Source organism: Bos grunniens, chromosome 20 (assembly GCF_055505025.1).
Source record: "Bos grunniens cultivar Pamir isolate PY7600 chromosome 20, Bosgru_T2T1.0, whole genome shotgun sequence".
Lineage (NCBI taxonomy): Eukaryota > Metazoa > Chordata > Mammalia > Artiodactyla > Bovidae > Bos > Bos grunniens.
The window spans coordinates 53,273,976-53,288,478 of record NC_141184.1 but is presented as its reverse complement, the minus strand read 5'-3'; the positions used below and the strand labels follow the sequence as shown (position 1 = coordinate 53,288,478).

At 38.4% G+C, this 14,503-nt stretch overlaps 1 protein-coding gene across 6 annotated transcripts in view; it reads left to right on the top strand.

Annotated features, from left to right (window-relative positions):
* The window catches only part of DEPDC1B (DEP domain containing 1B), a 104,026-nt gene that overhangs the window by 51,318 nt on the left and 38,205 nt on the right, over nucleotides 1–14,503 (top strand). For 4 of the 6 annotated variants that reach the window (XM_086361855.1, XM_086361858.1, XM_086361859.1 and 1 more), the window contains exons 3-7: nucleotides 451–586; nucleotides 2,882–3,010; nucleotides 4,754–4,881; nucleotides 8,148–8,278; nucleotides 11,787–11,834. In XM_086361855.1, the coding sequence (XP_086217981.1) occupies nucleotides 451–586; nucleotides 2,882–3,010; nucleotides 4,754–4,881; nucleotides 8,148–8,278; nucleotides 11,787–11,834 (572 nt within the window). The remainder of the gene's footprint in view (nucleotides 1–450; nucleotides 587–2,881; nucleotides 3,011–4,753; nucleotides 4,882–8,147; nucleotides 8,279–11,786; nucleotides 11,835–14,503) is intronic. The other 2 variants (XM_086361856.1, XM_086361857.1) reach the window with 1 other exon arrangement.

Below are 14,503 nucleotides of genomic sequence, written 5' to 3'. Positions count from 1 at the left end.
TCTCCCACACTGCAGGCAGATTCTTTACCATCTGAGTTACCAGGGAAACTTACTTGCATACTTATCAGCTAAAAATTTCAGCTGGAATTAGATGGCAGTAAGGGTTTTGAGCTGGGTGAAAGAAATGACTTTCTAGGGTTAGGGTTCCATTAAAAGCATCTTTAATCATGAAAATCAAGTGACAGACCAAGGTTTATTTATTTAAAATGTGTCACATGTTTGACTTCTGTTTTTTCTTCATAAAGGTTATTTGATGGATGTAATGGATGGATATTTCTTAAAAATCATATGTTGTTGGGTAATTAGATGTGTGTAATGATGTAAGTATGAATTGATTATCCAGAGTTTGGAATTATATAAATTCTCAAGGGTACAAGAAGTGGGGATTACTGTTAAATATCTATGTTTCCCACTGACTGCAATAATAGAAATTTTCTTCTTGGTTTTTAGATTTCCTCCTTCTTCACCCCTGAAACCTTATCCAAAGAGGCCCCCGTATCAAAAGGATGTTATTGAATTTCCAAAATGGGATGATCCCCCACCAGGCACTTCACAAGAGAACATCCCAGTGAGGCCACTTGTGATGGTAAGTGCCGTTATAGAAGCCGGTGGACTAGCAGCGGGAGAGTTAGAAAAAGTCTGTGAACCATTAGGCTTAGTCCAGTTTTTTGTTGGTTAGGGAGACTGGTGGCACAAGAAGATTGGCTTTTGCGTTGTTTCACTCTTACCCATTGACACTTTGACCGAATAGGTGGTAGCCGTTTTCATACATTTAGACTGAGCAGGTTTCTCATAAAACTCCCTTATAATTTCCTTTTCTTTTCTATTCTGTAATTTCCTCAATTCCTTTTTTGTCTCCTCTTCCTGAACTTTGTTATAATTATTACCCGTTGAAAGTGTGAAGGTTGGGACATGGAGAATTGTGGACCGAGCTCTGATAATATGAACAAAGGTATAGTTTGGAGAACCTAAGCACATTGTAGAATAAACTGCCTTTTTGGGGGCGTACTTTTCTCTTGAAATATCCCCAATAGAAAACTACTAAGATTGAGATAATGCTAAAAAATAAAATATAGACAAAAACTTCTATAGGCAATTTTTTTTTTAAGAATTGTACTAACAACCATGTTTTAAGTTAATTTAGTCTTATAGGACTAGATGTCCAGTTCCTACATTTGCAGAGGTGTGTTGTAAACATTTTTAGGCAATGAGATTGAATGTGGTTATACTGTATCTCAGTTTGGAGAGAATAATTAAGCAGCTTAGCCTTTATCAGAAATAATTCAGGAGTGAGACCAGTGACAGAAATGGGGACTCCCTGTGGACTTGCAGATTTGTCAGGGACAGTGATGAATGTAGTTTTAATTATGCTTGATGATAAAGATAGGTGATATTATATGGAAATGTCTAACAGGCAGAGGGAGGTAATGGCCCTGGAAGTTAGGTGAGAGGTCATATTTTAAAGTCATTAGTTTGTTCATTCAGTGAACATTTATTGTTTGCTGTGTGCCATGCACTGTGCCAGGTTCTGCAGATGCAGTTGAATGTGATATAGTTTTTCCTCCAGAAGAGCTCATGCAGTGATAGGTGATTAGGAGGGACTACTCTGAAAGAGTGAGCACAAAGGGTATTTGAGGATCATTTAATTCATTACTAATGAGGAGAAGTTAATTAAGCTCTAGCTGATAGTTTCTGTGCTCGAGAAAATTAAAATATAAGCTCCATGAAATCAGGTTTGTTTTTTTAAAAAACATTTGTATTTAAACACCTAATATGACCCCAATCAGTAGAGTGGTTATTCAGCAGATGTTTTTTCATTGTAAGATTATCTAGTGGTGTTTATACAAAACAGGTAGAACCCCATATTAAACTAATGTGTATGTATGTCATCAATATAATAACTTCCCTTTTCTGCTCTTGTGGTTCTGTGAACCTCTAGGAAGACCAGCTGCACATTAGTCATTTTCATGCACCAATGAAGAAGACAGTGTCTTCTCTCTTCTCTCGTCCATTTTTAGTGTCTCATTTTCAGCAACCCTGAAGTCATCTGCCAGTGACTCTGATTCATCACCCATCCCCCCATAGCTTGTCATGTCCCTGATTATCTGTATATTTCTGATAACCTTGCTCTTGTCTTTTCTTGCCTTAACCTTAAATTAAGTGCTGGAGGTTTGAGCTCCTCGCTTGTTTCAGCTCCTCTAATGCTTGGGCTCTGCTTCTTGTGAAGTGTCCAAAGGAAAAATGGCAGAGCAGGATCTGTTTCCTTGGTTGGGCCTCAATGCAGTCGTTAGATTGATGATGTTAGTGGTCAACAGAGAAACAGTCCATCTTTCTTAAAGGACTTGAGTTCGTCTTCCCTTTTTTTTTTTTTTTATCTTACTTTCCCTCTTTCTATCTCTGCCTCCACTTTGCCTGTTGGTTTGTTTTTGTTCTGTCCTGTCCTCTCTCTTGCCCAGCCATTATATAAAATAAAATGAGGTGCAGCAAATAAAACAGTTTCTTGTGTTTACTGACAGGCAGCAGGTAGAGAGAGAGCTCTGGAAGCAGACTGCTGGGTTTGAATCTTGGTTTTTCGTTTATTAGCTATGCAAGCTTGTTTCTCTGTTTCATTTGCTGTGTCTGTATCTAAGTTTTCTTTTTGGTAAAAGTGGGATGATAACACCCCCAGGGGTAAGATGGTTATAAGACTCAAGTGACGTCATATCTATAGTGTGTTTACAAGAGTGCCTGGCACACAGACTTTGGAAAACTGTTAATTGTTATTGCTGTTATTAATAGAGTTGTTCATAGATAGAGACAGAAGAAAAAAATTACTCATAATGTCATCCAGAGAGAATTAATATTAACTCTTTTATTTTTTCCCTATGCATTTTTTTTAAAGGTTGTCATATTTGCAATATGGCCCCGGTCCAGCCCCTCACGGGGCCTGCTAGAAGGGCAGGTTGGCCATGCCACCCGGTGCTGGGATGTAGCCCATCTGGTTGTCCAGAGACACACTGCGCTGCCGCAGGTGGTGGGAAATCATGAGGTTTTGCTGGGGTGGGAGGCCCAGGAGGGAGCCCTGTGGGGAGCGCATGTCGGGGGGCTGGCTGTAGACCTTACCCCTCGTGGCCTGCTGCTTCATCAGCATGAAATTCTGCTTGGTTATGAGGCTTTGTGGGGGTGGAGGGGGACATGACACCCTGGTGCAGGCTGTGGGGCTCCATGCCCTGCTGCGGGGGCACACCTGTCCTGCCCAGCAAGGATATCTATCTGTCTGGAGTGGCACATAGACATGTTGAGCTCCCACTGCTATGCATGTTTTAACACTGTAATGAGATCATGCTGTGCTGTTTTGGTTGCCTATATTCTTCACTTAGAACAGTGTGTTCTGTCAATTTTTTAATGTTATTAGACATTCAGTATAATTTTTAATATCTGCATCTTGTCTGTAAAGTACTATATTTATCCAGTCCTTCATGGTTAGATATGTATTATAACATGTTTTCAACTTTTTTGTTCTATGTGTAAACAATTTAATTAGCAGTATCTTTACAGATAAATAATTGAATATTTGTTTAAGATAACTGGAAATGAATTTGCTAGGCAAATGCAACAACTGACACTCCTGCCTTCAAAAGAGAACACCTAATTTAGATAGTTTTAAAAAAAGTACAAATCCACATGATCTTCAAGTTTCTTTTGCAATTCAGTACTTCTCAAAAACAAACCCCAAAACCATATCAAAGAACAACTTTCCAACCTTTTATTAAAAAAAGCACTTTGTAGATGACTTCTTACATGTTTTGCCTTTAAAAGTTCAAAAGTTCCTCTCTGTGATTACCAAAAGGGAGTTTTAAGACTTCTGTCTAGTAGCCTAAATGTGAGAAGGGAGATGCTAAGAATATTGAAGTGTTAAAGCAGTGTGAGTTTGAGCAAATTACTTAACCTCTTTGGACTTTAGTTTTTCTTCCTGGTCATATCCAGATGTCCTTGTAGAGCTCTTGTTTTTCCTGCCTTCTTCAGATGTCTTAAGATCTCAGGACTGCTATCTAACATTGTATTTACTTGATCTTTTCTTTTTTTTTAAAGAGTTTTTGAAAGTAATAGACTTTAATGTTATTGTAAGCAGTCACTTAATTTGAATAGTGTGTGAATTTGGATTGATATTCCTCAAGTTAATTTTGAATTAATGAAATTTTATCACTGCTACTTCACTGGTTAGTTGGCACTCCCACAGGAGAAAATAGCTAATGTCATTCTTATTGCTGTAGTTCTTTGGCTGCTGCTGCTGCTAAGTCGCTTCAGTCGTGTCCGACTCTGTGTGACCCCACAGACAGCAGCCCACTAGGCTCCTCTGTCCCAGGGATTCTCCAGGCAAGAACACTTGAGTGGGTTGCCATTTCCTTCTCCAATGCAGGAAAGTGAAAAGGGAAAGTGAAGTCGCTCAGTCATATCCGACTCTTAGCGACCCCATGGACTGCAGCCCACCAGGCTCCTCCGTCCATGGGATTTTCCAGGCAAGAATACTGGAGTGGGGTGCCATTGCCTTTGGCAATTCTTTACTATTCATTTATGATCTGATCTGATCTTTACGAGTTATGCTTTATTACTCTGTAGTCCATGCAAAGAAAGTTAGTTTATAATTAAAATGATTATTTAAATCAAGTTTAAAAAGAACCAAATCAAAGACGTTTTTATAAAATGATACCACTGTCTACTGAAATGTTTGTTCTCTCTTTCTGTCTTTCTCCGCTCCCTCACCCCCAATTAGAATCCTGAGATGTGGTACAAGCGTCACAGTATTGCTATTGGAGAGGTGCCGGCTTGCCGTCTTGTCCACCGCAGACAGGTGACAGAGGCCAATGTAGAAGAGATCTGGAAGTCGATGACGTTATCATAGTACGTGCGTGTGATATTAATGAGAGCTTTAATATTGTTTTTTTCTGTTTTGCTTCTCTGCTACTCTCTGCATACTTAATTTTCTGAAACTGTGTATAAAAATCTCAACTTTTGAGTGCATTATTTGCACCTATCCTGCTTAGCAAGCAGACCTTAACTGAATTCAGGGAATTTTCTATTATCATTTATATACTAATTAAGAATAGAACTTTAAAAGTTCTTTTTTTTTTCTTTTGCCCACAGGACCAAAAATATCTACTGGTTAAATATTTTTATTTTTAAAAATTTAACTGTAGTTGATTTATAATATTGTGTTAGTTTCAGGTGTACAACTTCAGATTCTTTTCCATTATAGGTTAGTACAAGATATTGAATACAGTTCAATATACTGTGTTTTACGGTAAATCCTTGTTGTTTATCTATATTGTATATAGTGGTATATGTCTGTTAATCCCATACTCCTAATTTATCCCTCCTCCTGCTGTTTATCCTTTCAGTGCAGTTCAGTCGCTCAGTTGTGTCCGACTCTTTGCGACCCCATGAATCGCAGCACACCAGGCCTCCCTGTCCATCATCAACTGCCAGAGTCTTCCCAAACCCATGTTCTCTGAGTCGGTGATGCCATCCAACCATCTCATCCTCTGTCGTCCCCTTCTCCTCCTGCCCTCAATCTTTCCCAGCACCAGGGTCTTTTCCAATGAGTCAACTCTTTGCATGAGGTGGCCAAAGTATTGCAGTTTCAGCTTAAGCATCAGTCCTTCCAATGAATACCCAAGACTGATCTCCTTTAGGATGGACTGGTTTGATCTTCTTGTAGTCCAAGGGACTCTCAAGAGTCTTTTCCAATACTACAGTTCAAAAGCATCAATTCTTCGGCGCTCAACTTTCTTCATAGTCCAATTTTCACATCCATACATGACTATTGGAAAAATCATAGCTTTGCTAGACGGACCTTTGTTGACAAGGTTTTGCTTTTGAATATGCTATCTAGGTTGGTCATAACTTTCCTTCCAAGGAGTAAGCGTCTTTTAATTTCATGGTTGCAGTCACCATCTGCAGTGATTTTGGAGCCCAGAAAAATAAAGTCAGCCACTGTTTCCACTATTTCCCCATCTATCTGCCATGAAGTGATGGGACCGGATGCCATGATCTTTGTTTTCTGAATATTGAGCTTTAAGCCAACTTTTTCACTCTCCGCTTTCACTTTCATTAAGAGGCTCTTTAGTTCTTCACTTTCTGCCATGAGGGTGGTGTCACCTGCATATCTGAGGTTATTGATATTTCTTCCGACAATCTTGATTCTAGCTTGTGTTTCCTCCAGCCCAGGGTTTCTCATGATGTACTCCATATATAAGTTAAATAAGCAGGGTGACAATATACAGCCTTGACGTACTCCTATTTGGAACTAGTCTGTTGTTCCATATCTAGTTCTAACTGTTGCTTCCTGACCTGCATATAGGTTTCTCAAGAGGCAGGTCAGGTGGTCTGGTATTCCCATCTCCTTCAGAATTTTCCATAGTTTATTGTGATCCACACAGTCAAAGGCTTTGGCATAGTCAATAAAGCAGAAATAGATGTTTTTCTGGAACTGTCTTGCTTTTTTGATGATCCAGCAGATGTTGGCAATTTGATCTCTGGTTCCTCTGCTTTTTCTAAAACCAGCTTGAACATCTGGAAGTTCACAGTTCACATATTGCTGAAGCCTGGCTTGGAGAATTTTAAGCATTACTAGCATGTGAGATGAGTGCAGTTGTGCAGTAGATTGAGCATTCTTTGGCATTGCCTTTCTTTGGGATTAGAATGAAAACTGACCTTTTCCAGTCCTGTGGCCAGGACTGGAGTTTTCCAAGTTGGCTGCTGAGTTTTCCAAATTGGCTGACATATTGAATGCAGCACTTTCACAGCATCATATTTTAGGATTTGAAATAGCTCAATTCAGAATTCCATCACCTCCACTAGCTTTGTTCGTAGTGATGCTTTCTAAGGCCCACTCGACTTTACATTCCAGGATGTCTGGCTCTAGATGAGTGATCACACCATCGTGATTATCTAGGTTGTGAAGATCTTTTTTGTACCGTTCTTCTGTGTGTTCTTGCCACCTCTTCTTAATATCTTCAGCTACTGTTAGGTCCATACCATTTCTGTCCTTTATTATTGAGCCCATCTTTGCATGAAATATTCCCTCGGTATCTCTAACTTTCTGGAAGTTACCTTTATCCTTTGGTAACTATAGGTTTGTTTCTATGTGTGTGAGTCTATTTTTGTTTTGTAAATAAGTTGATTTGTATTATTTTTTTAGATTCCACATGTAAGGGATATCATGTAATTATTTTTCTCTGTCTCACTTCTGTTAGTGTGGTAGTCTATAGGTCTATCCATGTTCCTGCAAATGTCTATATTTTATTCTTTCTTATGGCTGAGTAATATTCCCTTGTGTATATGTACCACATCTTTATCCATTCATATGTTGATGGACACTTAGGTTACTTCCATGTCTTGGCTGTTGTAAATATTGCTGCAGTGAACCTTGGGGTGCATATATCTTTTTGAACTAGAGTTTTCATCTATTCTGGATATAAGCCCAGGAGTGGGATTGCTGGATCATATGGTAACTCTATTTTCAGTTTTTTAAGGAACTTCCACCCTGTTTCCATAGTGACTGCACCAATTTACATTCCCATTTACAGTAGAGGAAGGTTTCCTTTTTTCCACACCCTCCATAGCATTTATTATTTGTAGACTTTTTGATGATGGTCATTCTGACTAGTGTGTGAGGTGGTGACTTGTTTTGATTTGCATTTATCTAATAATTAGTGTTGTAAAGTTTTTAAACTTTCTAGTTACACTGAAATCTTAAGCTTAATGAAATATATAATGGAAAACTTGGTCTTCTAGATATATGATATACAGTAGGTAACTAAAGTTAACAATATGATAGCAGGTTTTTTAAAAGAAATTTTATAAAGATATACTCGTAGCAGTTTCTTATCATTGGTTAAGCTAGTTTTTGTTATTATAATATTTAAGTTAAAAAATAATTTTCTTGACATTCAGTGTGTTATGCTTTTAAATTAGTGAAGTAGTACATTAATGACAAAAGGGTCTCTTTTAAGTTTGTTTTACATACTCAATGTCTGGCCTTTTTGCCCCATAAAAATCAGGTGAAACACATGAAAACAGCACAGTTTAAAGATCTTCTATAGTGCTGGGTCTTGGGCAGATGATTTTTAAAAAGTAATTAATATAATCATTCTTTGTCTTTTTAGTTTACAGAAAATCCTTGGCCTGGATTCCTTAGAAGAGGTTTTAGACATTAAACTTGTCAACTCCAAGTTCATCATCCATAATGTATACAGTGTGAGCAAGCAAGGAGTTGTTATCCTTGATGACAAGTCAAGTAAGTGCATAAAAGCCATTTTGTTCTCATTTGACCTAGTATATCGGCTGTACAGGTCCATCTGCTTCTATTTGACCTTTCTGTAAACTCTACATAAGTTTACCTGCTTATTATGTATAGCTTTAGTTTACTTCCAAAGACCTTTATACTAATTGTTTGTATTCAGAAAATGTCGTAGGAAGATGAATACCCAGGAGTGAAGGTCTAAGCCATATCCATCTAGAGGCTAGTTCAGTGGTAGCCACATGGTAGTATAAAGTGGTTCTTTATCATCCCCAGAAAATCCCTGAGAAGTGGGTAAGTTTAATGCCTAACAGATTCTTTGAGTCAACTTTTAGGTGGTCCTGGGGCCTGACTGATTTTCAGAGCTCTCATTGACCTTTTCATTATGGTGTCTTTGTGTCAGATTTTCTGAGATAGTCTTGGTTTATATCATTCCCCCCCTTTTTCTTTTAACAAAGGTAGCTTTTTAGATGTTGAAGGTGCTTTAATTTTTTTATACCTTTTTACTCCAAGCCAGTTTACAAATTGGGGAAAATAAACATTTAGCAACTCCCTGTCCTGGTTTTTGATTAAGAAAAATAAAGTGCTTGTAACTGTAGTGAGCCAGAGTCCCCAGACTGATTTAAAAATTCCTTCCCCTGAATAAGAGATGGATCCACATTGGATGCTGTGAAAGTGCTGCACTCAATATGCCAGCAAATTTGGAAGACTCACCAGTGGCCACAGGACTGGAAAAGGTCCGTTTTCATTCCAATCCCAAAGAAAGGCAATGCTAAAGAATGCTCAAACTACCACACAATTGCACTCATCTCAAGTGCTAGTAAAGTAATGGCTTAAAATTCTCCAAGCCAGGCTTCAGCAATACGTGAACCGTGAACTTCCTGATGTTCAAGCTGGTTTTAGAAAAGGCAGAGGAACCAGAGATCAAATTGCCAACATCCGCTGGATCATCGAAAAAGCAAGACAGTTCCAGAAAAACATCTATTTCTGCTTTATTGACTATGCCAAAGCCTTTGACTGTGTGGATCACAATAAACTGGAAAATTCTGAAGGAGATGGGAATACCAGACCACCTGACCTGCCTCTTGAGAAACCTATATGCAGGTCAGGAAGGAACAGTTAGAATTGGACATGGAACAGCACACTAGTTCCAAATAGGAGAAGGAGTACGTCAAGGCTGTATATTGTCACCCTGCTTATTTAACTTATATGCAGAGTACACCATGAGAAACGCTGGGCTGGAGGAAACACAAGCTGGAATCAAGATTGCTGGGAGAAATATCAATAACCTATGCAATAAAGATATGCAGATGACACCACCCTTATGGCAGAAAGTGAAGAAGAACTAAAGAGCCTCTTGATGAAAATGAAAGAGGAGAGTGAAAAAGTTGGCTTAAAGCTCAACATTCAGAAAACTAAGATCATGGCATCTGGTCCCATCACTTCATGGCAAATAGATGGGGAAATAGTGGAAACAGTGGCTGACTTTATTTTTCTGGGTTCCAAAATCACTGCAGATAGTGATTGCAGCCATGAAATTAAAAGACGCTCCTTGGAAGGAAAGTTATGACCAATCTAGACAGCATATTAAAAAGCAGAGACGTCACTTTGTCAACAAAGGTCTGTCTAGTCAAGGCTATGGTTTTTCCAGTAGTCATGTATGGATGTGAGAGTTGGACTATAAAGAAAGCTGAGTGCCAAAGAATTGATGGTTTTGAACTGTGGGTTTGGAGAAGACTCTTGAGAGTCCTTTGGACTGCGAGGAGATCCAACCAGTCCGTCCTAAAGGAGATCGGTCCTGGGTGTTCATTGGAAGGACTGATGTTGAAGCTGAAACTGCAATACTTTAGCCACCTGATGCGAAGAGCTGACTCATTGGAAAAGACCCTGATGCTGGGAAAGATTGAGGGCAGGAGGAGAAGGGGACGACAGAGGATGAGATGGTTGGATGGCATCACCGAGTCAATGGACGTGGGTTTGGGTGGACTCTGGGAGTTGCTGATGGACAGGGAGGCCTGGCGTGCTGCGTTTCATGGGGTTGCAAAGAGTCGGACATGACTGAGTGACTGAACTGAATTGAACTTGCTTCAAACTCTTAATCCTAGCAATTGGCTGGAGCTAGAATGACCTTTGATTGTGGGAAGATGGTATAATACTTTCGGGTTTTTATAAATTAATATTAAATGAAGCACTGGAGGCTCCTGGGCAGCAAGCAGAGCTGGCCTAGAAGGAGTATGAGCAGTAAGAAGGGAAGAGGTTTTTCTAGGTCATGTTTCTTGACAGGAGCTGAATGTGTCTTTGAAACCTGAAACAGTTTTCCTTTAAAGCCCATGTATCAGGAATGGAGAATGTTAGGAAACAGAAATAAACAGCTTTGCGACTTCTTGAATTGTCAGGTTAATCAATGTATAAAATTAAGTTACATGGAATGAGAGGGCTATTGCCTTTGAAATACTTCTAAAATCCTTCTGCAGTCTCCTGAGTACAGCAGACATGAATACTTCCAGCCACAGCTGGATGATCAGTTTTGTTTTATTAAGTACATACTTGAGAAAGAAGAGAGCACTTCATAGGCCTCAGGTTCATTAGCTCTAACACAAGTCAACCAGGGTCTTTGCAGTTTCACAGACAGTGGAGAAGGTGTCCAGTAGAAGCATGCGTGCTGGTCCATCAGATGTCTGTGGCAGGGCCAGGGGAAGAGACTCTGCACCAAAAAGTTCAGCTGGGGTTTTTGTAGCAATGCTAACCATTATTTTGAGTGAGTGAGTAAAGTCGCTCAGTCGTGTCCGACTCTTTGTGACCCCATGGACTGTAGGAGCCTACCGTGCTCCTCTCTATGGGATTTTCTAGGCAAGAGTACTGGAGTGGGTTGCCATTTCCTTCTCCAGAGGATCTTCCCAACTCAGGGTTTGAACCTGGGTCTCCCGCATTGTAGGCAGATGCTCCACTGTCTGAGCCACCAGGGAAGTCATTATTATTTTAAGGCTGTCCTAATCCTGATAGCCTATACTGATATGTCAGTGGCACTTTCTTGCCTTAAGACATTTTGAAAATTGAAACTTGTAAAGTGGTTGAACATTGGACATAACAGAATTCACCTTTTTGTTTTTTGAAAGATATTTGGTGAACTTGTTTCATAAATGCATTTGATGACTCATACTTCTGCTTTTTCTGTGTTTTTCTTCTTTCTGTATAATTCTTAGGATAATTGATTTGTTTCTTTGGAACAAACTATCAAATTTCTTTTCCCTAAAGCTGTACAAGTACATCTTGTCTTTAGAGAAATTTACAGGTATGGTTTATATAAGAATGAGTTGTAACATTGCTGCTAAGGAAAAATTTTTATCTTCTCAGTGTTCTGATACATAAGTAAGTGATTTGTGATTAGCCAATATGTTTCATATTACTTGAGACAAGTATCATTCTTATGATACCAAGTGTGTATATAATACTTTGAGTTATATGTAATTGAATAAAACATCTTTTTATTTTCCTTTTTCTGCAGAAGAACTTCCTCATTGGGTACTGTCAGCTATGAAGTGTTTGGCAAATTGTGAGTACTGCTGCTGCTGCTGCTAAGTCTCTTCAGTCATGTCCGACTTCTGCCATTTTTATGAAATTGACAGAAATTAGTGCCCTGAATTACAGAATATTTTTGCTCAATGGCATGAGCATTTGACACCTGTGAGACTGGCAGTTAACTGGGGATTCCTGTGCTTTCAGTGATAAATTTGTGACTTAGTGGAAGGGCTGAGTTATAGAGCATTTTAAAAGGGATTTTTGTACTTCTGTCTTCTTGTGCATAAAATCACACTGCAAATAGCATCCACACTGCTTGTTTTGAATGCTTCATCACAGAAAAGAATAATTAGTAATACTGAAAGCAATATTGTAATAGATAAATGCTTGTCAGCAGTGTATTCCTAAAGCATGTGTTCCTAAGTATGCCTTATATTTACATCATTAATTTACTCAGCAGATTCTGTTTCCCACTGGCTTTTTATAGGGCAGTGGTTTAAGTTGGAGAGAAATGTTTTTGAAGACAAATCTAATTAGTGTGCAGCAGAGTTTGGAAGGAGAAGAACCTATATATAGAGAAACAAGAGACTGTTTAAGTAATTTGGCTATCAGATGAGGGGCCTGGACAAGATGATCCCGCTGAAGTTTTTCATAGGCATATGAAGTCTTCTTCATAGGATATCATGGGCACTGTGAAGAAATGAGTTATTAGAGTATTTCACTAACACTACTGTTGCTCTGGAATTTTTAGAAGTCTTAACTCAAAGAAGGGATTCTAATGGTTAATGGCTTAAGCCAAACAAGTGATTGTAATAAGAATTCTAGTTATCTTAGCTGACTGGTAATTGTGATATTTGGTCTATAGAGTCTTTAGAGTCTTAAAGATCACCTCAGAGAGTTACTTTCTTTCCTCCCTTTTGAGTAAGACTAGCATGTATAGAGATTGCTGTATAAATTATTAAATTAGTAGGCTCTGAATTATTAATTTCACTGATTAGTTTTATTTGATTATAGAATGAAACTAAAATAACTGTTAACTCACTGTGGGTGATCTTAGTGATGATATAAAGATGATATACTATCATCCTGAAAATGAATAGCAATGTTAGTGTGTGTGAAGATCAAAGTTCTCTGAGTTTATTAAGATTTTCATTGGGTTTTGGTTCATGTTTTAGAACATCTGAGATGTAGAGTCCTGTGGTTTTAGTCTGGAGGAATGCTTTTTATTCTTGCTTAATCATTTTAAAGAAACTAATCTAAATTATATGTTTGGCCAGAGGTGGCAAAGACAAAATAGAAGCTATGAGTGGGTTCAATGACCCGTGTATGACTTTTGGGAAAACCAAGGATCTTGAAAGTTGGTCAACTGGGAGTGAACAGAGGAAGCCAGTATAACAAATCTAAGCTATAATATGTTGTAAAGTATATATTAAGGTGTAGTTATGATGTTGAATTCTCAGTGGTGATCAAAATGTAATGAAGAATGTAATAAACCCCCAAGAGAGATGTATATATAATCCGTGAAACTTCTGCAGAAAGGTCAGACTAACTGAGATTACCAGTGGAGAGAAAAGACATGAGGATTGACTTAGTCCTGTTCTCCACATGTGTGAGGTAGTGTTAGGTTAGGTGGAAATTCTTGGGAATGGGGACCTGTCTTCCATGTATCAAGTGTAGTACTTTAGAAATGGTTGGCACATCCATAAAGATGCTTGCTCATGTGTCAAAGAAAAAAGGGTGGCCAAAGGGCGAGGTCAGCTTTTTGAATAATTTTATAAAATTATTGATTTTTCCAAATTTGCATTCCCCATCTCCTGAATTTACTATGAGTCTGTCAGAGTCATAGCTTGTTATGACTTAAGTCATAGCCTTATCCTTACTGAATCTGGGTTTCCATTATTGTCCAGTAGGGAACAGAAAAGATATGAGACTTTTGGAGGCCTCGTGCTTCTTACTCTGTAGGTTTATTGCTCATCTCTTCCTTGGGGGCGATCTGTTGCAGACCTGGGTGCTTTCACGGTTGGCCATTAGGTGAGGGACTGATGTTAATAAATAATACAAAACCAGGTTAGCTGTTTTTCTTCCTTGTGCACGTAGATTGCAAGAATTCAATAAAAGTAGATGTAAACAGTTCTTGTCCAAAGTCTTTCAGGAATAACATTTATAAAAACTGGATTTAAAAATATATTCTGAAATTCAACATGATAGAAAAACAAAAGATCTTCGAACTTAGGCTTCTCTCATGGGCTTGCCATGCATTGGCATTTGAAAGAAAACTTTTTCTTGGCTTATTTTTGCGTATTGTTGTCAAGAATGATTAAGTGTTCTGTAAGAGATACAACTGCTTAGAATGAACTGCATACTTATCCTTAGAGGGAATAAATAGTTCAAGGTGACGTGTATTGCTTGCTAAGACATGTCACACAATTTCAACTGACTAAGCTTGGGATATTTCAGAAGAGGAAGCAAGTAAAAATGGCTATGTTTGCCACTAGGTTAATGAGGTACCACACATCTAATAATTTTCATTATCTTAGTCCAAATATTTTATAAGTAGCATATAGAACATTAAAAGGTAAGAGACTTTTTAAGGAGACTGACAAAAAGCGGTTTTCACAATGTTTCAATGGCTTGGAGATGTGAAGGCCCAGAATCCTTAACTGTTCTTTTCTGTTTGATCCTTTCTCATTAGTTACAGTGATT